The sequence below is a fragment of the Haliotis rubra genome, unplaced genomic scaffold (assembly GCF_003918875.1).
Source record: "Haliotis rubra isolate DU_JTF1 unplaced genomic scaffold, ASM391887v1 Scf29, whole genome shotgun sequence".
Lineage (NCBI taxonomy): Eukaryota > Metazoa > Mollusca > Gastropoda > Lepetellida > Haliotidae > Haliotis > Haliotis rubra.
This window is the reverse complement of record NW_025766957.1, coordinates 3,584,174-3,609,491: the sequence shown is the minus strand read 5'-3', so window position 1 is coordinate 3,609,491 and position 25,318 is coordinate 3,584,174. Positions and strand designations below refer to the sequence as shown.

General features: G+C 41.1%; 1 protein-coding gene across 1 annotated transcript in view; it reads left to right on the top strand.

Moving 5' to 3' along the window:
- Positions 1 to 25,318, top strand: part of LOC124281882 (N-acetylglucosamine-1-phosphotransferase subunits alpha/beta-like) — a 64,701-nt gene that overhangs the window by 26,944 nt on the left and 12,439 nt on the right. The window contains 9 exon segments of the mRNA XM_046717898.1: positions 368 to 516; positions 914 to 1,512; positions 3,372 to 3,568; positions 7,263 to 7,415; positions 10,314 to 10,455; positions 21,568 to 21,678; positions 21,851 to 21,936; positions 22,505 to 22,603; positions 22,904 to 22,958. Of these exon segments, the coding sequence (XP_046573854.1) occupies positions 368 to 516; positions 914 to 1,512; positions 3,372 to 3,568; positions 7,263 to 7,415; positions 10,314 to 10,455; positions 21,568 to 21,678; positions 21,851 to 21,936; positions 22,505 to 22,603; positions 22,904 to 22,958 (1,591 nt within the window).

Here is a 25,318-nt window from a genome sequence, read left to right as displayed (position 1 = left end):
GCTAATTATAATTCTGTTATAAATCTGTGAACAATTAACATTATTTGATGAATTAATTACCTGAGGTCCTTGGAAATTGATTGTTGATTGAGGAGTGAGTGAGTGAGTGAATCGGTTGGGTTTTATGCCGCTTTCAGCAATATTCCAGCAATATTATGGTGGGGGACACATTGAACCCATGTGGGGAATTGAACCCGGGTCTTTGTCATGATGGGCAAACACTGTAACCACTAAGCTACCCTATTGCCCCAGTTATTGTTTGTGATGCTAAAGTTGTGAGACATGTCCTCCAAATCTTTAGACTATCTTTCTATCTGACAGTCAGTTATTGCCCTGACTGATCTCCATAATAATTCTCTTCCTCCAGGCACCCCAGACCGATGCAGGGAGAGATGAAAGTGGGCGGGGCAGGTGTACCCTCCATCCCTGCTGGTGTTGACCGGAACCTGACCAATGTGATTCTGCCAGCTGTAATCAGGGAAGAATTAGTGACACTGAACAAGGCCTTGCAAGAAGGTAAACACAACCAAGAATCTGATCAGTTCACAGATTTGTTAAACCTAAAATTCATGACTGTAGGTTTAAAAAAACTTTTGATTTCCTCAAAACATGAAGGCAGTAAAAAGAAAAATGGGTAGACAATCACAGAGACATACACACAGACACAGTGTCTTTGATGGAGTGGCTTGTTGCTCATGATATCAATCATTGGTTGGGAATATTGCTGGGTGCATTATGTATTATTGTCTTTGTATGCTGATTCATTTTGAATACCGAATGATTTATATATGTTGAATGATTTTGAATAGATTTTGGTAATGTTTCAAACTATATTGAAGGAACAGATGTTAAATGTTTTATCTGTCTCCAGTATTTGAGTCTGTTGAAAAATAATGCTCTGTATTGTTTTCAGGTGACCTCACACAAAAAGGATATGAAATTAATTGGAAGCTTCTATATGCCAAGTACATGAAAATAAAAGATGATCCTAACTATCCACTGGAAACAAAATCAACGAAGTTACTTAATGGCACGCAGGACAGTGCAAATAATAGTCAGAGGTTAAATAACACAAGACAAGGGTCTATTGTGAAAGGTCAAGGGTTGAATAACACAGGGCAAGGGTCTATTGTGAAAGGTCAAGGGTTAAATAACACAGGGCAAGGTTCTAATGTGAAAGGTCAGGTTTTAAATAACACAGGGCAAGGTTCTAATGTGAAAGGTCAAGGGTTGGATGGAGGGGCACACCATGCTTCAAGGAAGCTTCTAGGGATTCCATCAGACTGGCGCCAGGAAGACATGACCATGACACAAGAGAGAGGAAGAAGGGGGTGAAGGTGGTAGCATATTCCCAGGATGAGGCAGCCATATTGGATGGGAGTTATGGTGGACATGACAATGAGGTTTGCGGAAGATGAGACTGAGGCTGAGTTTCTGGACAAGGTGAAGGTTGGCAAGGAGACTGGTGCTCTCCCATGGGAGAGGAAGAATCTGTTTGCTGAACTACAGAAGGTAGCTATGGTTGACTCACACCGATACATCCTTTAATCATTGCTATAAGGGCAGTGGGGTAGCCTGGTGGTTGAAGCATTCACTCGTCACACCGAAGGCCTGGGTTCAATTCCCCATGTGGGTGCAATGTGTGAAGCCCATTTCTGCTGTTCCCCGCTGTGATATTAATTGAATGTTGCTACAAATTGCATTAAAGCCAACTCATCAGTCATTTAGTCAGTCATTGTTATAACACTAGCCTGCTTTGTTCATTTGGACCATTGTGGTACAAAACTGCATCATTGTGTGAGTAATCTGAGCTCTTTTGTCTGAACCTGCTTTACTTCAGTGTTTCGGTGTATTTTGTGTTTCAGAACACACATAGGGCAGATAACTCTAAACACTTTTTGCTAATATGATGTACTATGTACAATACATAATGACAAGGCCAGACACTTTGGTGCACCCTACCCGCCTGCTTTGCCGATCACTATGCTACCACCGCATGCAATTGTTTAAAACTTAATGTAAACATAATCATGGATGATTGGCCTATCAAGCACCACTCATGACACCTACCGATTCTTTATTGTTTTTCTGCAAGTCGATTGAAATCTGATTTTGACTCTTAACTAAACGATCTTTACACAAATGGATGACGATATATCCACACAAAATGGGGATGTGGTCGAAGCAACGCTCTGGTTGGTTGATGCTTGTTAAGGAGACATTTACAACTGATGCATTCTTTGAGAAGCCATTGCTGGATAAAAACATTTTTACATTTCCATGTCAAGCAGTCGATGAAAGTATAAATTCCTGCGAATTTATAAAGAATGTGAAGATTTACAACCGTTGACCAATCACAGGGCTTGCTTCGACCACACCCCGTTGTTTGCGGACAACATATCGTCATCCATTTGTGTCAAGATAGTTTAGTTGAGAGCAAACATCTGGTTTCTATCAACTTGCAGAAATAACAATAAAGAACTGGTAGGTGTCATGAATGGTGCTTGAAAAGCACAGTAGATCTCTCATACAAATGTTGTACATCAACCTCATCTATTGTATAAACAACTCATTCCTATCTACTGTAACAACAACTCCTGTATATATTCTCTCAATTTGTTACTCATGTATCACTTGCTTGACAATGACATTAGAACCTATGTCGAAACGTCGCCTCCACAAAATAAAAGAAGTTGTATATCGATAATAATTGTCATTATTCTTCATCAACTCAACTTCTAAAATGCCCATCAAAGAAATCCATGATTATGTTTACATTAAGTTTTAAACAATTGCATGCATTGGTAGCGCAGCGATCAGCAAAGCAGGCAGGTAGGGTGCACCAAATTGTCCGGCCTTGTCCTGATGTATTGTACTGTGAAGCTTTTTGAGTCGGGGGTCATCTCAAAAATATTTTTTCATCTTTAATTCTCGCAAAGACACAAGGTCCTGTGATACCAGGTTCCATTACTGTATGCTTGTCCCCATGTAGGGATGTCAAGAGAGACTAGTCCCCAGTACTGCATGCTTTTTCCCCTGCTATGATATCAGGGCAGACAAGGCCCATGTACCATATTCATGTGGTTATTGAGTATGTCATCATATTCTGGGTTGTACACACTGGGCCTGTAGATCGTGATACCAGGTTCCATTACTGTATGCTTGTCCCCATGTAGGGATGTCAAGAGAGACTAGTCCCCAGTACTGCATGCTTTTTCCCCTGCTATGATATCAGGGCAGACAAGGCCCATGTACCATATTCATGTGGTTATTGAGTATGTCATCATATTCTGGGTTGTCTGGTCAAGACTCTGTTCCTTTCACTCACTAATTCAGTATTAAGCATCAACAGTTCTATGCTGCTGTTTCAGATGAAAGAGAATGTATTGAGAGCCAAAGCATTTGAGATACCTCATCATAATGGTCGTCGTCTGCTTGACACCTTTGGAGACTCTCTTCGTCATGTTAACAAGATCTACAACAAGGCCTTTGGATTTGTGGCAAGGAAGGTGCCCGCTCACATGCCACATATGATTGACAAGCACATCATGGCCAATCTACAGGCCCAGTAAGTACAAATCACATGACTGACAAACACAATATGGCCGATCTACAGGCCTAGTAAGTACAAATCACATGATTGACAAATACAATATGACCGATCTACAGGCCCAGTAAGTACAAATCACATGACTGACAAACACAATATGGCCGATCTACAGGCCTAGTAAGTACAAATCACATGACTGACAAACACAGTATGGGCGATCTACAGGCCCAGTGTGTACAAATCACATGACTGACAAATACAATATGGCCGATCTACAGGCCCAGTGTGTACAAATCACATGACTGACAAACACAGTATGGGCGATCTACAGGCCCAGTCTGTACAAATCACATGATTGACAAATACAATATGGCCGATATACAGGCCCAGTGTGTACAAATCACATGACTGACAAACACAATATGGCCGATCTACAGGCCCAGTGTGTACAAATCACATGATTGACAAACACAATATGGCCGATCTACAGGCCCAGTAAGTACAAATCACATGACTGACAAACACAATATGGCCGATCTACAGGCCCAGTGTGTACAAATCACATGACTGACAAACACAATATGGCCAATCTACAGGCCCAGTAAGTACAAATCACATGACTGACAAACACAGTATGGCCGATCTACAGGCCCAGTGTGTACAAATCACATGACTGACAAACACAATATGGCCGATCTACAGGCCTAGTAAGTACAAATCACATGATTGACAAATACAATATGACCGATCTACAGGCCCAGTAAGTACAAATTACATGACTGACAAACACAGTATGGCCGATCTACAGGCCCAGTGTGTACAAATCACATGATTGACAAATACAATATGGCCGATCTACAGGCCCAGTGTGTACAAATCACATGACTGACAAACACAGTATGGGCGATCTACAGGCCCAGTGTGTACAAATCACATGATTGACAAATACAATATGGCCGATCTACAGGCCCAGTGTGTACAAATCACATGATTGACAAACACAATATGGCGATCTACAGGCCCAGTGTGTACAAATCACATGACTGACAAACACAATATGGCGATCTACAGGCCCAGTAAGTACAAATCACATGACTGACAAACACAGTATGGCCGATCTACAGGCCCAGTAATAACAAATCACATGACTGACAAACACAGCATGGACGATCTACAGGCCCAGTGTGTACAAATCACATGACTGACAAACACAGTATGGCCGATCTACAGGCCCCGTAAGTACAAATGACATGACTGACAAATACAATATGGCCGATCTACAGGCCCAGTGTGTACAAATCACATGATTGACAAATACAGTATGGCCGATCTACAGGCCCAGTGTGTACAAATCACATGATTGACAAATACAACATGGCCGATCTACAGGCCCAGTGTGTACAAATGACATGACTGACAAATACAATATGGCCGATCTACTGGCCCAGTGTGTACAAATCACATGATTGACAAATACAATATGGCCGATCTACAGGCCCAGTGTGTACAAATCACATGACTGACAAACACAGTATGGGCGATCTACAGGCCCAGTCTGTACAAATCACATGATTGACAAATACAATATGGCCGATATACAGGCCCAGTGTGTACAAATCACATGACTGACAAACACAATATGGCCGATCTACAGGCCCAGTGTGTACAAATCACATGATTGACAAACACAATATGGCCGATCTACAGGCCCAGTAAGTACAAATCACATGACTGACAAACACAATATGGCCGATCTACAGGCCCAGTGTGTACAAATCACATGACTGACAAACACAATATGGCCAATCTACAGGCCCAGTAAGTACAAATCACATGACTGACAAACACAGTATGGGCGATCTACAGGCCCAGTGTGTACAAATCACATGATTGACAAATACAATATGGCCGATATACAGGCCCAGTGTGTACAAATCACATGATTGACAAACACAATATGGCCGATCTACAGGCCCAGTAAGTACAAATCACATGACTGACAAACACAATATGGCCGATCTACAGGCCTAGTAAGTACAAATCACATGATTGACAAATACAATATGACCGATCTACAGGCCCAGTGTGTACAAATGACATGACTGACAAACACAATATGGCCGATCTACAGGCCCAGTGTGTACAAATCACATGATTGACAAACACAATATGGCCGATCTACAGGCCTAGTAAGTACAAATCACATGATTGACAAATACAATATGACCGATCTACAGGCCCAGTAAGTACAAATCACATGACTGACAAACACAGTATGGCGATCTACAGGCCCAGTGTGTACAAATCACATGATTGACAAATACAATATGGCCGATCTACAGGCCCAGTGTGTACAAATCACATGACTGACAAACACAGTATGGGCGATCTACAGGCCCAGTGTGTACAAATCACATGATTGACAAATACAATATGGCCGATCTACAGGCCCAGTGTGTACAAATCACATGATTGACAAACACAATATGGCCGATCTACAGGCCCAGTGTGTACAAATCACATGACTGACAAACACAATATGGCCGATCTACAGGCCCAGTAAGTACAAATCACATGACTGACAAACAGTATGGCCGATCTACAGGCCCAGTAATAACAAATCACATGACTGACAAACACAGCATGGACGATCTACAGGCCCAGTGTGTACAAATCACATGACTGACAAACACAGTATGGCCGATCTACAGGCCCCGTAAGTACAAATGACATGACTGACAAATACAATATGGCCGATCTACAGGCCCAGTGTGTACAAATCACATGATTGACAAATACAATATGGCCGATCTACAGGCCCAGTAAGTACAAATCACATGACTAACAAACACAGTATTGTGGATCTACAGGCCCAGTGTGTACAAATCACATGACTTACAAACACAATATGGCCGATCTACAGGCCCAGTAAGTACAAATCACATGATTGACAAATACAATATGGCCGATCTACAGGCCCAGTAAGTACAAATCACATGACTAACAAACACAGTATTGTGGATCTACAGGCCCAGTATGTACAAATCACATGACTGAAAAACACAATATGGCCGATCTACAGGCCCAGTAAGTACAAATCACATGACTGAAAAACACAATATGGCCGATCTACAGGCCCAGTAAGTACAAATCACATGACTGACAACACAATATGGACGATCTACAGGCCCAGTAAGTACAAATCACATGACTGACAAACACAATGTGACCGATATACAGTCTGAATAACAACAGAATCACTTGATCTACAGGCACATAATTGTCTGTCTAGAAATCCGTAGAGTTAAACTATTCACAGACACATATAGTTGGAGTTGTAAGAGAAGCATATGACAATCTTCCAGCGGCTCCCTGTGTAACAGAAACATGGTCATTGTCACATACAGTTGGAGTTGTAAGAGAAGCGTATGACAATCTTCCAGTGGCTCCCTGTGTAACAGAAACATAATCATTGTCACATATAGTTGGAGTTGTAAGAGAAGCGTATGACAATCTTCCAATGGCTCCCTGTGTAACAGAAACATGATCATTGTCACATATAGTTGGAGTTGTAAGAGAAGCGTATGACAATCTTCCAGTGGCTCCCTGTGTAACAGAAACATGATCATTGTCACATATAGTTGGAGTTGTAAGAGAAGTGTATGACAATCTTCCTGTGGCTCCCTGTGTAACAGAAACATGATCATTGCAGGTTTCCAAATGAGTGGGACGTGACCTCCTCCCACAAGGTGCGACACTCCAAAGACATGCAGTACGCCTTCTCCTACTTCTACTACATGATGGGCGTCACTGAGCAAGTCACTGCGGAGTCCGTGTTCGATGAGATGGACACAGACCATTCAAAGTAAGTGTCCTCTTTCTGCACATATTGAAACTGACTTTCCGATATTTTTGTCTTTGGACATCAACTTCAAGTCTCTGTGGTCGTCTAGAGGTGATGTCAGGTTGACCTCTGCTCAGCACTCAAATCAGTCAAATTTAAGAGTATTTCACAGAGAGTCCATGGATGGCTGACAAATTCCTGCTTGTTAGCTTCTCAGTTTCTAGGGCATTGGTCCTGCTCCATTCTGAAGCATGTAGCACTTCCTCTCAAGTGACTGCTTGAAATAAGCCTCAGCTGGAAGTGAATCGGTTCGGTACGCAGTAGGATGTGATCAGTATGCAGTAGGATGTTAATCGGTATACATTAGGATGTGAATCAGTATGCAGTAGGATGTTAATCTGTATGCAGTAGGATGAGAATCGGTATGCAGTAGGATGTTAATCTGTATGCAGTAGGATGAGAATCGGTATGCAGTAGGATGAGAATCGGTATGCAGTAGGATGTGAATCGGTATGCAGTAGGATGTTGATCAGTATGCAGTAGGATGTGAATCTGTATGCAGTAGGATGTGAATCTGTATGCAGTAGGATGTTAATCTGTATGCAGTAGGATGAGAATTGGTATGCAGTAGGATGAGAATCGGTATGCAGTAGGATGTGAATCAGTATGCAGTAGGATGTTGATCTGTATGCAGTAGGATGAGAATCAGTATGCAGTAGGATGAGAATCGGTATGCAGTAGGATGAGAATCAGTATGCAGTAGGATGTGAATCAGTATGCAGTAGGATGTTGATCTGTATGCAGTAGGATGAGAATCAGTATGCAGTAGGATGTTGATCTGTATGCAGTAGGATGAGAATCAGTATGCAGTAGGATGAGAATCGGTATGCAGTAGGATGAGAATCGGTATGCAGTAGGATGAGAATCGCAGTATGCATCTGTATGCAGTAGGATGTGAATCGGTATGCAGTAGGATGAGAATCTGTATGCAGTAGGATGTGAATCGGTATGCAGTAGGATGAGAATCGGTATGCAGTAGGATGTTAATCAGTATGCAGTAGGATGTGAATCGGTATGCAGTAGGATGAGAATCAGTATGCAGTAGGATTAGGATGTTAATCAGTATGCAGTAGGATGTGAATCGGTATGCAGTAGGATGAGAATCAGTATGCAGTAGGATGAGAATCGGTATGCAGTAGGATGAGAATCGGTATGCAGTAGGATGAGAATCAGTATGCAGTAGGATGTGAATCAGTATGCAGTTGGATGTTGATCTGTATGCAGTAGGATGAGAATCGGTATGCAGTAGGATGAGAATCGGTATGCAGTAGGATGTTGATCAGTATGCAGTAGGATGTTAATCGGTATGCAGTAGGATGAGAATCAGTATGCAGTAGGATGTGAATCGGTATGCAGTAGGATGAGAATTGGTATGCAGTAGGATGTGAATCAGTATGCAGTAGGATGTTGATCTGTATGCAGTAGGATGTGAATCGGTATGCAGTAGGATGAGAATCAGTATGCAGTAGGATGAAAATCGGTATGCAGTAGGATGTGAATCGGTATGCAATAGGATGAGAATCAGTATGCAGTAGGATGTGAATCGGTATGCAGTAGGGTGAGAATCAGTATGCAGTAGGATGTGAATCGGTATGCAGTAGGATGAGAATCGGTATGCAGTAGGATGAGAATCAGTATGCAGTAGGATGTTGATCTGTATGCAGTAGGATGAGAATCGGTTTTTCCTTATCCTGACTCATGCTTATTTGCTTGTCTTCTTCTTCTTCTTGAACACAGTGGAACACTTGTATCTCCCAATTGAAGTTCCTTCAATGTAAAATCACTAATTAGTACTCACCACGAGTTATCTTTCCCTTATGGCAGAGGAGCGAAGCCACCTCCCACCATGTGCCTCACTCTCTCCTTCTTAGCCCAGTGAGCTGGGCGTGAGAGCGCCTGTGTCTCCTACACACTATATCCTTTATTTATATTTAGTTTGGTACCTCTTATATTCATCTATAGAGGTGTAACTAGTATCCTTATTCAACATGCATTGATAATTATTCGTGTTTCTGCTGCTTTATTCACGGTTAGCCGTGTTTGCTCAACAGTTTCGTTAATGAAAATCTGCACTGTTTGTAAATTACGTTACTCTGCTGCCGATCCGCATTTAATATGCCCTAGTTGCATAACTCCATGCTCTATTGTTTCACGCTGCAAATTATGTATTAATTTGTCTAATTCTGCCTTTGATAAATATTTATATTCCGTCTTGGGCAGGTGACAGATAGATCTCGGAAACAATCTTCAGTCATGGCTAATAGATCAGAGTCAGATATACCCTGTCAACTGTTGGCGGACTGACCCTCTACCGTCTGGTGTTCGCCTGAGTTACCTTCGGGGATAAGCGTGGGGCATGATCCGCTATATCAAGAAGCGACCTGCATCCCAGGACATTCCATCATCACAGTCTAAGACTAGAAGAGCTTCCGCGTCGTCTCAGCGTGCGCTCGAACCCCCAGGTCTACAGCCGTCAAAGGGAAATCCACGAAGGCTACTAAAAACTTTGCTTCTGACATTCTACCTGTTTCAGAATTGTGTTTATATGATGATGACATTCCGATTATCATTCCAGATGTACGGCATAAGAAGCGACCAGTATCGGCTACCGTCACTTCAGCGCAGATCAACACGCAACCAGAGATGCCTACGCTGACGCCTGAGATTATAACTGAGGGTCCCGTCACTATCACAGAGAGGACACCCTCAACGCCAGCGCAGACCGTCCCAGACGACCTGGTTAACCAAATCATGATGTTGATGGAAGACCGATACGGTTTACAGAGGCCTCAGAGCCGCGGGCCCCAGAGCCCAACCCATAATAAGTCATACAGGGCCCCAGAGCCCGCTTGACTTCAGCGTAGAGACCCTAGAGCCCACAAAGCAGCGCCTCCACGAAGGGCAACCCAGCCCGTATCGAAGCCTTCGCGAAGAAGCGTCCCAGGCAGCCTCCACGAAGGATCAGATCCTCACCAGTTGCGAAGGGCTTCGCGGAGGAGGAGTGCTTCACCGAGCTCAGACCCTGTAGAACACAGAGGTCGATTCGCGAAGCAGGCTCCCATATAATGATTAGGACTCTGACTCGATACCTTCCGAAGGCCATCACGAAGGTTAAGTGGCTCCAAGTCATCTTCACCCAGAAGATCTAGAAGGGATTCATCGAGAGCTTCCGCGAAGCCACCAGCGTTAGCCGAGGAAGTCTCCTCCAAGGTCTCCCTATACTAGCCACTTTCGTCAGTCCGTTCACCACAATCTTCGTCGATCTTCTTACAGATCTAGGACTCCACCTCACTCTATTATATGTGATCCTCGTCAGAAGAGGAAGAAGGTATCGTATTCTCAGATGCAGAAATTAGATACTGGATGGTGAATGGATTGGAACTTGCTTCCCGTCTAAGAGCGAGAACTCAGCTCATACTTATTTGATGAAGGAAGATGATGCGGACACTATCTCCTTACCTCCTATTGACCCGATAGCAGCGGTTCCAGCTAATCTGGATACAGCCTTTACCAAATCTGAAATTCCAATCAACACATTTCCGGTTTTTCAGCGCCAAGAAATTTGCAGGTCACAATATGGACTCCTTTTTCAAGGCTCAAGAGATTGATGACAACTTTAAGTTAATCAGTGATGCCAAGTCCAGAAATTACAGAATAGGCGATCGCCAAACTAGCCCAGTTGGATACCATTTCTAGGAGAATGTTTTTGGATTGAATAGATCTAGAACTGTCAATGAAACTCTCATCACCAAGTTCAAAGATTCTACAGAGGAGGAAGATAGAATGATCTACTCGGCTCTACTCATGCAGAAAAGAGACCATCAGTTCCTTACAGATCACTTGTCAGCTTACTGAAGCTACTACCATGGCTCGTCGTCAGGGTCTACTAGCCTCCTGCAATTGGGATAATCAATTTCACGGAATCACTCTACGCTGCCCCATGGTCATCAGCCCTTACTCTTTGGTGGTAACATAGACAAGGTCTCCAAAGAGGTGTCTAAGGACTCTAGAGAGGTGCTTATGATCAAGTCCATGGATACGTTAGCGAGCGTCATTAAGCAATCATCCTTGAGATACTCTGGCAAGTCTAAATTCTCTGGACTACAGAAAAGCGGGACAAGAAATTGGCTACAGCAAAGGTCCCAGGAATCTTTTAAAGTAAGCCCATACAGCAATTTCAGAGGAGGATCAGCAAGAGGCAGATCATCCAGAGGTTCCAGCAGTTTAGGCGATGAAATACAGGTTCGGAGCGACTGGAGTCTTCCACCCCCAGCCGTTCCAGTACAACCTTCTCAAGTGGGTGGACGCCTTCAGCTGCACTGGGAAAACTGGGGATTACTACAAGATCCTTATGTATCCAACATCCTACAGCACGGATATCAAATACAACTCAAGGCCATACCTCCGTTAACAGTCATCCCTCCAAGGTTCGACTTTCAACCGGCACAACTACCTATGTTAAGAGAAACAGTAGCTACTCTGCTAAACAAACAGGCCTTAGAAGTTCTGGATCAGCGAAACATCGTACCAGGTTTCTACTCCCCAGTTTTCCTAGTGCCCAAGAAAAATTCCAAGGAAAAGTTTCGTCTCATATACAACATGAGCATCTTCAACAAAGACTATCTAAGCAAACCGCCAGCGTTTAGCATGATACACTTACATAAACCGGCACTTAATTAGTCCCAAAGATTACATGGCCAGCATAGATTTGCAAGGCATATCTACACATTCGATTCATCCCAATTCAAGGAAATATCTAAGATTTATCCTAGGCGGAAACATTACCAATGGAAAGTACTTCCCTTGGGAATCTCATCGGCCCCTTGGGTATTCACAAGAGTGGCCGAAGCCTATTGTGTCATACCTACATCGTCAAGGTCTTACATGGCGCATTTTACCTAGGCGACGGGATACAAGTGGATCCAGATCCACAGCGTCTCAGACTACAGCTGAACTTTATAATCAAGTTACTAACTCAACTAGGATGGTTAGTAAATCTACTCAAGTCGGACCTAGAACCAGCGCCAAGATCTGCAATTTCTAGGTATCACGATTTCTAACAGCCCAGAATCGTATAGTAGTCCCGGAGGACAGATGGATCAAGATCAACAGTTAATCCCACAAGCCTTACTCTCTCCGCTACCACTACGACAGTGGCAGATCCTATTGGGACTACTCACATCAGCCCAAGACTTGACAGTCAGAGGCAGGCTTCAATTCGTCCGTTACAAGTCCTCATCAATGCGCATCTCGAGGACCCTCTACCGTTCAGTCTACCAGATCCGTCAAACCTCATCTACTCTGGTGGACCAAGAGATTGAATGTTTGCGTGAAGCGTCTCCTTAATAGAGCGAATCGGAAACACATCTCTCGTAGGCAGCGTCACTACAAGGTTGAGGAGCCCACCTGCGCCTACAAGACAGCGTCAGGCCTATGGAGCAATCAAGAGAGCAAATGTCACATAAATCTGCTAGAGATGCAAGCAGTCATAAGCGCCATAAGTCACTGGAGCAACCTACTACAGAGCGGCTCAGTTGATGATTCACACAGACAATTCGACAGTGGCGTTTTATGTGAACAAACAAGGCTCAACAAGGTCACCGAACCTACTGTCTCTATGTTTCCGATTATTCGATCTAATCGCGACAATCTAAACATACATGTCAGAGCTTGCCACATTCCAGGAGCAAAGAATGTATTAGCAGGCGGCTCTCTCGGCCACACCTACCGTCGCCGACAGAATGGATGCTCCACACAGAGATATTCACTCAAATAATCATGGAAATAGGATCTCCACTAGTAGACCTATTAAGCCACTTTCGATTCAACAAACAACTGACAACCTTTCATATCGCCAGTTCCAGACCCACTAGCATGGGCAGCGGTTGCACTAAGCATATCGTGGGAGGGACTCAGCAGCGTCGCTTTCCGCCACCAGCGTTAATCCCACAAGTCTTACGGAAAATCAGTCAAGCGCCAGAGCCTCCATCTGATTTTGGTCAGCCCTACTGGCCAGCGAGCGTGGTTTCAAATCTTATTCAAGAAATCGGACAACCAATTCTACAACTTCCAGAGCATTTCGAATCTATTGATACATCCCGCACACCAAACAAGTGTGCGGAAAACCAGAAGTATTCCAACTTCGCGTATGGATTGTATCAAGGCATGTCTGAATAAGAGAGGTTATTCAGCCAGGCGGCAAAAGCAGTCAGCGCTTGCACTCGCGTAACTCAACTTCGCAACTTATCACGATGACAAATGGCACAGTTTTGTCAATTATGCTGCAAAGAAAGGATTTACAGCCAGATATGCTACTCATCCTCAAGTGGCGGACTACTTATGTTATCTACGACAAACTAAGAATCTAAAAGGCTCAACTTTGTCCACTTATCTTGCAGCATTAAGCTCTGTCATAACTATGAGAGCGGGCGTCAAGTTAACAAAGACCCCAGAGTTACTTCGGCTTTGCTTCACTGAGCATTCGATTGGAGGATCACAAAGCGGAAGTTTCAGCTCCAGCTTGGGATCTAAATATAGTGCTCCAACACCTCACAAGTGAGGCTTATGAACCGTTAGAATCTACATCGTTTGAATCACTGACCCAGAAAACTTTGTTCCTGTTAGCTAGCTCACGGCTGCCAGGATGTCAGAGATTCAGCTTTGGATTCTGAGAGAACAGCTTTGATGATATTCATAACATCGTACATCTGGGACTACGCTGGGATTTTATAGCTAAGAACCAATTGCCAGGTCAACCAGACAGATTATTCCCGTCCCAGCTCTCTCATCCATTCTTGGACCTCATGATACGATGGATCTATCACTATGCCCAGTAAGAGCACTGAAAATATATCTCCACCGATCCAAACAGAGGAGAGGAAAATTCAAGAGATTATTTATCCCTCTATCTACAGCTCATGAGCGGAAGTCTCCGTACTACTATCTCAATTTGGATCAGAACTGTCATACTACGTGCCTACAAGGCTGCAGGACTCGACCCTCCAAGAGCATCTAATCCTCATGAAATTAGAAGCTAGCATCAACACTTGCTCTACTACGGCAACTGCTCTTTGAATACCATAATGGAGGGTTGTTTCTGGAGATCCGATATGGTGTTTGCCAACCACTATCTGAGAGATATCACCACCAAGGACGTCTCAGGTATCCACCATTTCGGTCCCATGGTCCTCGCTCAACAGTTGACAGTTCCTCGGAGAAGATAAGTCAATCTTACAGATTTATACTTATCTGATATCAGTACTAAATAGCTACATGCTATATATATATTTTGCTTAAGTTCAATCTATTATCTTAAGCTCAGTACTATGGTTATTATATCATACAATATATTAGCTAACAACTCTAGAAGTTTTGCTATTATATTTAGCTTAAGTTTCATCATATCTTAAGCTCAGTAATATGGTCACATTTTATATATATATTAGCTAACAAACTCTACGGAGTTTTTGCTATTATATAGCTTAAGTTAAATTATATCTTAAGCACAGTACTATACTCATATAGCTTAAGTTTATGCATATCTTAAGCTTAGTACTTTCTAGTTACTTCATAAAAGTATATTAACTATAAACTCAAGGAGTTTATGCTATCACATTAACAACTTAAGTCTACTAGTCTTAAGCTTTGTATTAATGTTGTATATACTTTATCATAATAAGTATATTGTAATAGTTATATTGTAATAACCCATATATGGCAGCTGATAAGTTAGCAGCAGGAATTCATCAGTTCAGTGCCTTTATGAAGTTCCCATAGGGTTATTACAGTCATTACAATTCAAATCACTAATTATCCAAATCCAAAGTATTATATATTCCCACCTCCATAGCCGTCGGATTCTACAAGCAAATAAGCATGAGTCAGGATAAGGAAAAATATGTAATTTTCTGAGTAAAATTGATATTTTATACTTATCCTGACTCATGAGAATGCTCCCTCCGTCCTCCCCACATAACACTTTGGATTTCCCTGTAAATTCAAGTGTTGGGCTCGCTATAAAAGGAGAGAGTGAGGCACATGGTGGGAGGTGGAGCCCTCGTTCCCGAGCTTGCGAGGGGAAAGATAACTCGTGGTGAGTACTAATTAGTGATTTTACATTGAAGGGAACTTCAATTGGGAGATACAAGTGTTCCACTGTGTTAGCAAAGAAGAAGAAGACAAGCAAATAAGCATGAGTCAGGATAAGTATAAAATATCAATTTTACTCAGAAAATTACATTTTTCATAGTAATGTTGACTTTATAAAAATGTTAACCTAAATGGATGCAGAATTTGATTTAAAAATAGTTTGACCTTGAATTTGGTGAGAAGCCTGATATAATCGCATTGTTTTGAAAGTAAGAGTAACTAAGTACATGGGGAGTCTAGGGGAGAGTAGTGAGTTCGGGTTCACTACTAGTCAATCTGAATGTTGTATTCAATGGCATTATTTTGATAACAAAAAACCTTTTAAGTTTAACCATCTGCCAGGGGTAAAAAATGTTAGGACTGAAATAACGAAGTCAATGTAAGTCTTTATATTTTGTCTTATAATCCTAATTAGTTTATTATCATATTTGTATGCATTTTGAAATTTAATAAAATGCACACAATCTGCTAATACTTAGTAACATGGCAGTAATATCTAGACATCTTATAGATTGCCAGCATGTATCATATTTCACACACACACGCCCTAAGTGCAACCTAGTGTATGTTGTCTGTTTCATTACACTTCACGACAAAAAAATGATTCTGTTGAATGCCATAACAAATATATAAAAACAAAATGCAAATATTAAATTAAAGAACCACTAAACTTTGTTTTTTGTTACTCTTTTAACCATTACATATGAAAGATTTGTGGTTAGTCTTATGCGGAACACCAAATTTATTCTTTAAAAACTTGTGGTTAATTAATACCGATCGATTAAAAGTGGCCAAAAAGTCGCCTGCTTCCCTCTCGTCCGCCAACGAAACCACAGACAGGTTACGTAACTCTGTCACCAGAGCACTGCAGTGACGTCATATGAGGAACGATTTTCAGTTAGTTGTATAGAAAGTGTGTAGCACGCTCATCATTTTGATGATTTCTCGACATGAACGACGACATGCCGAATCGTTGCTTTGTCGTCAATTGCTCCTAGGAGTCGGGTGATGGTGTCACCATGCACAGATTTCCACAGGACCCGCAGTTAAATTGCTAAATGGGTTATGTTTGTGAGAGCGGCTTAGCATTGTGGAAGCCTGAAACGATATCTTACTTGTGTTCAGATCGCTTCACGGAAGTTAAAGAATCAAAACTACTTACTAGTTATAGTAAAATATGTATATGATTGATGACCATAAAGATTTTCCATAACACAACTTGTAACATAACGATTTCTTCCTCGGAAGTGAGGTTGTGGTCGAAGTAACAATAATATTGTAAGTAGTATTATATTGACACCCACCTCGCTGCCAAGAGAGAAATTGTTATGTTATACGCTATGTCATGCAAAATCCTATTGGCCATCAATAAAATACATATTTTACTACCAGTAGAAAGTAGTTTTGATTTTGTAACTCGGTGAAAACAAACCTAAATAGCATTTATCCACAGACTGGCGGATGTTCCAGACAGGGCACCGCCATTTTTGAAAATCGTAAAGTCTGTTAGAATTAATGAGATTATAGTTTGTTTTCATCAAGTTAGAAAATCAAAACTACTTTCTACTCAGAAGTTAAATATGTATTGGAATCATAGCCAAAAGGATTTTGCATGACACAACTTATAACATAAGCGATTTCTTCCACGGAAGCGAGGTGGGGGTCGAAGTAACAATACTGCGCCGATAAATTTCTTGCTACATTCACATGGTTAATGTCCACTCACCAGTATGTAGATACTAGTCAATGTGCGTCTTTATATTTGGTCTTATAATCCTAATTAGTTTATTATCATACTTTTATGCATTTTGAAACTAAATAAAAAGCTGACGATCTGCTGATACTTATAGTGAATTTATAACAGAACTGTAATATCTAGACATTTTATAGTTTGCCAATGTGAATCATAATTCGCACACACACCCTAGTGTATGTTGTCTGTCTCATTACACTTCACGCCGAAAACAATGATTTCTGTTGAATGCTACGACAAATGAATAAAAACAAAATGCAAATATTAAAATTAAAACAGATTAAAGTTATAGGAACAATATCAGGCCATTACCTTGTTTGAGGAATGTATCCATCAATATCCACAAAACTGTTTCCAAATGATGTGTCTTTTAACAGTTTAATATACGAAAAGTGATAAATCTTTTCAGGTATTGGTGTATAGTCTCATTGGTCACCCAAGATAGCACACCTGGCAACTAATTGCATAATGTCCGCCTTTCATTAAAAACAGTAATTTAGTTAGCCAATAATGGGCAATCAATCAATGTATTGCCGGTTAATCCTTTGAAAGAAGGACGTTGTTTTTACACAGACACCGACACGGCAGAGTGTATTCAGTATAGATTAGTAAATCTACATACATAAACACTACCTTTTGACAATTCCGCTGTGTAAGATAAAAGTAATTAATCAATCAGCGTGTTATGTTTATAATGTTGAATATTTACTCCAGACACAAGAAATGCCAAATGGGAACCTTTGTCGGGTAATCTAAGTGTGTTACCACTAATTATACCTGTTATAAATTCATTAACTGACCATCAAGTGAATGATGACAAATAACATGTGTAGGTTTATACCACCTAACACGGGTTACAACAAGGGAGTATTAATTGCTGTATTGCATGTGAAAACTTATGGGCCGACACTGTTTTGAGAATACAAACAGATTTTTACATGACATGATTAAATATCGAGGTAAAAAAACACAGAAATGGGATCAATTTGGATCAGTCATTATACAAATAGGGCCTAACGACACCAATCAATTGTGACAGAAGCGTCTATGAAAACAAGTTGTAACTCGGAAACTAGGCAAAGCAGGAGACAAAATTAAATGACAGTAGATTGTGAGAACATATAGCTTTCATTTTCCACAACAATTGTCACGATTTCAGGTTTATACAAGCCTGTAAACAAGATAATTTACCCCCTAAAATGTAGATGAATTCTGCATCGGCCCTCAAAGCTATTCCTCATATGACGTCACAGAGTCGCGCCGCTCTGATTGGTTGAAATTTCGTTCGCGGGTGAGAATTGTGCACTGTTGTCAAAAAGGTCGATTTAAGTCAATTAAAGGTCGAAATGAGTAGTTTTAATGACGGGGTTTCATTTATAACGATGCCAGTTAGTGATTTATGTATTTTTACCCCCTAGGGTTTATGTGACCTTTAAAACAGACTAAAGTTATAGCAACAATAGTAGGCTTTTACCTTGTTCGGGGAATGTATCCATCAATATCCACATAAAGGAATGAAATGCCATTCATCTGCAGCTGACAAAGTATCCTGTTCATGTCAGGTGTCTTTTAACAGTCTAATATGCGAAAAAGTGATCTATCGTTTGAGGTTATTCGCATTGGTGTATAGTCCCATTGGTCACCCAAGATAGCACACCTGGCAACTAATTGGATTATGTCCGCCATTCTTTAAAAAAAGTAATTTAGTTAGCCAATAATGAGCAATCAATCTATGTATCTATGCGGTTAATCCTTTGAAAGAAGGACGTTGTTTCTACAAAGAGACTTTACGACAGGGTGTATTCAGTATAGATTAGTAAATCTACATACATAAACACTACCTTTTGACAAATCCGCTGTGCAGGATAAAAGTAATTAATCAATCAGCGTGTTATCGGTTAATCCTTTGATCGATGTTTGTTTTGTAACTCAGCTGATAATTCCTCTTACTGCACTTCCATGCGCATATTACATAAGATGTAATACATTTGCCACATCAGACCTCAATTTATCATGATGAGTATTTACTCCAGACACAAGAAATGCCAAATGGGAACCTTTGTCGGGTAATCTGAGTGGCGTTAATACTAATTATACCTGTTATAAATTCATTAACTGACCATCAAGTGAATGATGACAAATAACATGTGTAGGTTTACCACCAAACAAGGGTTACAGCAAGAGAGTAGTAATCACTGTATTGCATGCAAGTTTGATTGCCTGAAAAAAAAACTGTTTTGAAGATACGAAAGGAACTTCATTGTTACATAAGAAATATATCTAAGCATTTGCTGTGTACTAAAAACTGTATATACCTATGTACCTAAGTAAAATTTCAGATTTTTTTTTGCAATGGCAAAGTGGGGGTTGTTTTGTTTATGGATTCAAATATATCAAATGTGTGGTTTTTTATCGTAGCATACGTAATAGATGTCATATTTTTACATGATTACATATCGAGGTAAAAAACACAGAAATAGGATCAAATTGGATTAGTCGCTCTACCATCGAAACATTTGAAAATCTGAAAAAGCCTACACTGCTGGGATACTTTATTACAATCAGACAAGAACTACCGGGGATATTTTCAAATAACAGGATCTGATGGGCATCACCCTTCCTAATGTCCCACTGATTACGTTGAAGAAATTCTGCCAAGGTGGACAGTTGCCCAGTCCCCGTGTCGATCACGGTCGAGGGAGCAGGGGCTGACCAGTTTGCAGCTAGGTTTCATAATTAGACTGTTGGCTGGAAACATTAATCGCTCTGGATCAGTGGCCCTTTAAGTTAGGTATCAGTATTTATTGATGATTCCACCATGAATTTTGAAATTTTTCAAGATATTAAACAACTATGTTTGAGCATAGTGTGAGGTCATACCAAATTAAAATAACAGTTATCTAATCTTCAGTCTGACTACCTCAAATTTCTAAATAGTAGGTTTATCTCCAAAATGGATAATCTACATCATGCTGAAGAACTGGGTTCAAATTCCCACATGCTTACAAGTTGTGAGTGAGTTAGTTTAGTTTTACACCGCTTTTAGCAATATTCCAGCAATATCATGGCGGGTGACAGCAGAAATGGGCTTTACAGATTGTACTCATGTGGTGAATTGAATCCGGGTCTTTGGCGTGACGAGCGAACTCTTTACCCACTAGGCTACCTCACTGCTCCCTTACAAGTTGTGAAGTTTCTTGCATACCATTCCCTGGTATTACTATCAAAAATTTTATTAATCGTAAAAGTGGCATACTAACTCATTATCAATGTCCTACCAAACAGAAGAAGCTTGACATGAGGCCAGTTAATTTGGGTAACATATGTCCACAATGACTACCGAGTCATCCCTTTCTCTGATATGCATTGGATATTGCTTCAAGCAGAGCAATATCATACTCACTAACTCAAAAGGAATCTCAAGGAAGTTGGTAGCCCAGTGGTTATAGCATTCGCTCTTCATGCCGAAAACATGGGTTTGATTTGCAGAATGGGTACAGTGTGTAAAGCCTGTTTCTTGTGCCCCCTGACGTGATATTGCTTGATTTTCCTAAATGTGGCTTAAATCCATACTCATTCAAATGCTTGATTGCTTACTCAGGAACACTTTCATACAGCGATATTTTAAACTTCCACTGATAATTTTCTAGCATGTCGTTAGGTTTGCATGTATTCAGAAGAGGTATTTGTTGTTATTACTCACCTGTTGAAGATGTCACTGTTAAATAAATCTACAATGTTATTACACATTGTGTAATAACATCGCATGCTGCCGGAACTAATTGCACTCGGTCACATGACCAAAGTAACATGATCAAAACAACATGTCAGCTGCCATGCACAACACATCTCAATCTCGCGATATTTCAGATGTTTTATTTCAAACATTTTTTTACATAGCTACATCATTTGGTCCCTTTTTCATATCCCCTTGTTTTTTTTTTTTTGTAAAAATCAAATTAAATAAACTAATGTTGACAATCATAAATGAAATGTATTCATACGTGTGACCCCTGTTATGACGGTGTAATACACTTGTTCTGTAAGTTGAATTCTGAGGTATTAGTTTGCTAATGTTGGGTGAGCTTTCGCTCATTAGATACTAAACCATTCGCTCGTTAGATACTAAGCCATTCACTCGTTTCATAAATATGGTATTACCCGAGACATCAATTAGTATTCTTTATGTATGACACCATGTATGTTTGACAGACCCTGCAGGGCCTGGAGCAGATCTTCATCAACTGTTCCAACCATCTTCAGGAAGAACAGAAGGCTGCTTACGCACCCCCTATACAGGAAGTGTATTACGATAAAAGCATGGTAGGTTCGCACAAAGGTTTACTACAATGAAAATAGTAACTGGGCAAGTGCTTTGTTGTTTATAGAAAAATGTTTCAAACTGAACATAAGTTTCCACAGTTGCCAGTATTTTTCAGTTGTGGGTGCACTAATTTTCTGTTGTCATGGTAACATTTCAATGTTTCTTGTTTAGCCGCAAGTGTCCAGACGTCTGTTTCTAAACTGTAGCGGTATACTGAAGCTGGTAAAAGACAAGTTCAAGCCAAAGCCAAAGCATAAGTAAGTAAGAATATCAGGATTTACCCTGAGTGATGAAAATCTTGATGTTGGTGTGTTGTTTAACGACGCACTTGGCATTATTCCAGCTATATGTTGGCGGTCTGTAAATCAGGACAATCCAGTGATCAACAGCATAAGCATTGATATCAATGCAATTGGGATACAATGACATGTGTCAACCCAAACAGCGAGCCTGACAACCAGATCCTGTTAGTCGAGTCTAACGACAAGGATGCGTTACCAAAGACCAATTCTAACCCCGGATCTAAGTCACAATACCATGACGTCACAAGGGGTCCTGTAGTTTAATTATGCAGATAAAAAATAAGTGAGACAGAACTAAGATGTGTAGAAATTTAAGAAAAATATTTCAATAAACATTGATGTTCTAAAAGAAATAAGTTGTAAATGAATAATTGATTATGTGCAGATATATTTTTTAAAGATTTTAAAATCACATTGTCTATCATACAACAGGGTTTAAAATAATTATGTGTTTCGTCAGTTTCCAAAGAAATTTGTTAATAACATAAGTACCTCTAATTCGCAATTAATGCTGCCTTTCCAGATATACGACTGTTGATGACTCGGATGTCACATTCTACATGATCCGGACCAACGTCTCAAGCGTGGTCGGACAACTTGACAATGTCCGCAAACACTCCAAGTAAGAACAAATCTCAGGAATTAATGCATATATAATTTCAAACATATTTTCTTATAAGAGAATGTGTTTGTTAAAAGTTCTTGTTTCAAGACATTTGTAAACAGAATGGATAGCAGAATAGTTGTATTCAGTGACAGATTTGTTTGAGTGACTTGCTCCAAGCTAATTTACCTGCAAAATAGGAATCTGTGTTAGGGTATAAGTAGACTGTATTCTACTCTTGTGGCTTTGGTCCTGTTGACTTCGCTGACACACAAGTAAGTATAGAAGAAAAGCATTGACTGAGTGTGTTTGTTACAGGAAGTTCATCTGTCTCAATGACAACATCGAGCATGGTTCCGAGGAAGCCAGAACTGTAAGTCTAGCATGCCTGTCTCAGTGATGCAAAAGTAAGGTACTATATTTGCTGTATTAAGCACCCTGTTCCAGAAAGCACTCTGTTACCAATCCCCACATACATACTGGAAGCTGGAATATTGCTACAGGTTACACAAAACCAAATATTTTCCTATAGACTTCCACAGTAACGTTATATGTCATAAAGTAACCAGGTGAGTAATAGCCATTACATGTAAATGCTACACAGTATGGCCTTAAAGCCACAATAAAAACACAAAGTTTGACTAGGTTAACCGATTCCTTTTCCGAGTACAGGAAGTTGAACACACCAACCCAAGTTCCACACCAAATGTCACCTACTTGAAAATATCTCTGCACACATTCAGCTTAAGTCATAATGTTATCCCCCGCAATGCGTTTTGTAGGGGGGTAGTAAAATGGACTCCGTCCGTGCATCTGTGCACATTTGTCTTTTCCGGAGCAGAACTCTAAAACCGTTCAATGTTTCTTCACCAAACTTGGCACATACATAATTTTTCCTTATCCTGACTCATGTATTATTGCTTGTCTCCTTCCTTCCCCGAACGTTAGTGGAACACTTGTATCTCCTTTTTGAAGCTCCCTTCAAAAAAGTAGACGTAAAATCACTACTCACCACGAGTTGTCTCCCTCTCCGTTTTGGCGGGAAAACGGCGCCACCCGTCTTCCCACTCTTCACTCTCTCCTTCTTCGCCCTAGTGGATGGTTGGGAGAGCACCTGTGTCTCCAACACGGCACTATATCCTTTGCTAACTTAGTTATTTCCCTATAAGTTACCTTTATAAGGTTTCAGGGGAGTATCCTTCTACAATATGGTTTGAAATTTATTAGCAAATTTGACTGTCTATTCACGGTTTCACGTGATTGTTCAGTTTGTTTACATTTCATGAAAACCTGTTTTCGTTGTAGGTTTAGGTTCTCTGCTGCAGACCCGCATTTATTGTGCCCCAGTTGCACAACAATATGTACTTCCAGCTCTCGCTGTAAATTATGTCAGCAATTAACAAAAATTGAATTTAATAATTATTATTTCTCTGTATTTAGACGTGCTAAGGATAAATCCAGACGACTGTTGCAAGTCATGGCTAAACCGGCTGAGTCCCTAAAGAGCTGTCTATCCTTGTCAGACGACATACTTCCATCCAGTGACCTGCCGGAGGCGTCTTCAGGAGATGGGCGTGGGATGAGGTCCGCCATTACATCGAAGAAAAGATCTTCTACGTCGGACAACTCCTCAACCCATATAAAAGAAGAGGCCATCTTCGTCCCAGAAGAAGCCTTACACCCCTAAGGCTTCAACCAGATCTACTGGGAGCTCATCACAGACTACGAGGACTTTTTCTGCTGAGATTGTCCCGATGGAAGAGAGAGGCTTATATGATGAGCCGCTGATACTCATCCCAGAGATACTGCATAAGAAGAAGACGCAGGCCTCAGCAACGGTAACGTCAGCAACCCTCTCTACGCAGTCCGAGTTACCTTCAACACTGACAGCAGAGATCCATGAGGCACAGCGATCCCTGGACCATATTGCTACCCTCTCAGATGCGACATCACTAGGGGCCTTCATGCAGCAATTCTCTCAACAGATGATGGAAATGATGGAGAAGCGCTTCGCACAGGAAAGAACCTCGCATGATGGACAGCCAGGCGGCTCTCATGCCCAAGTCATCAACCTCAGAGAGGAACCAGTGCTGCACGAAGGACCCCACACTGATGACACATCTGAGAGGCCTACCAGAGGATCTAGCTCTAGGACTAAGAGCAGACCTACCCTGCATGACGTCAGCAAACCTGCGCGAAGGAGGGCACGTTCTTCAGACCAGAATAGATGATGAGGCTAATGAAGAACCTTCACGCAGGCTACCCACTTCACAGAGGAAGAAACCTACACCTCCTAGAAGGTTCAGAGAGACGTCTCGGGATTCAGACCCTCAACAAAACCTCTCACCTGCGCGAATGTCTTCTGAATTATCATCAAGGACGTCAACAACGCCTTCGCAGGTCGTCACAGGATTCACCACATAGAAATATATTGCCTTCACGAAAGCAATCCCGGACAAGAAGACGCTCACCTCCACGCAGGTCGCCATACAGATCTCCTCTTAGAACTACACGTAGTTCGACGTACTCATCTCCACACAGATCTCCACGCAGATCGCCACGCAGATCTCCATGCACAAAGGATATTCAACGATCATATACAAGTGGACATGATACAGAGGACGATGGCGGAATCATATTTTCGGACTCAGAGATAAAATATTGGATGGCTAATGGACTGGACCTAGCGTCGGCCTCTAAAGAAGAGAATGAGGCATTCACTTACCTAATGAA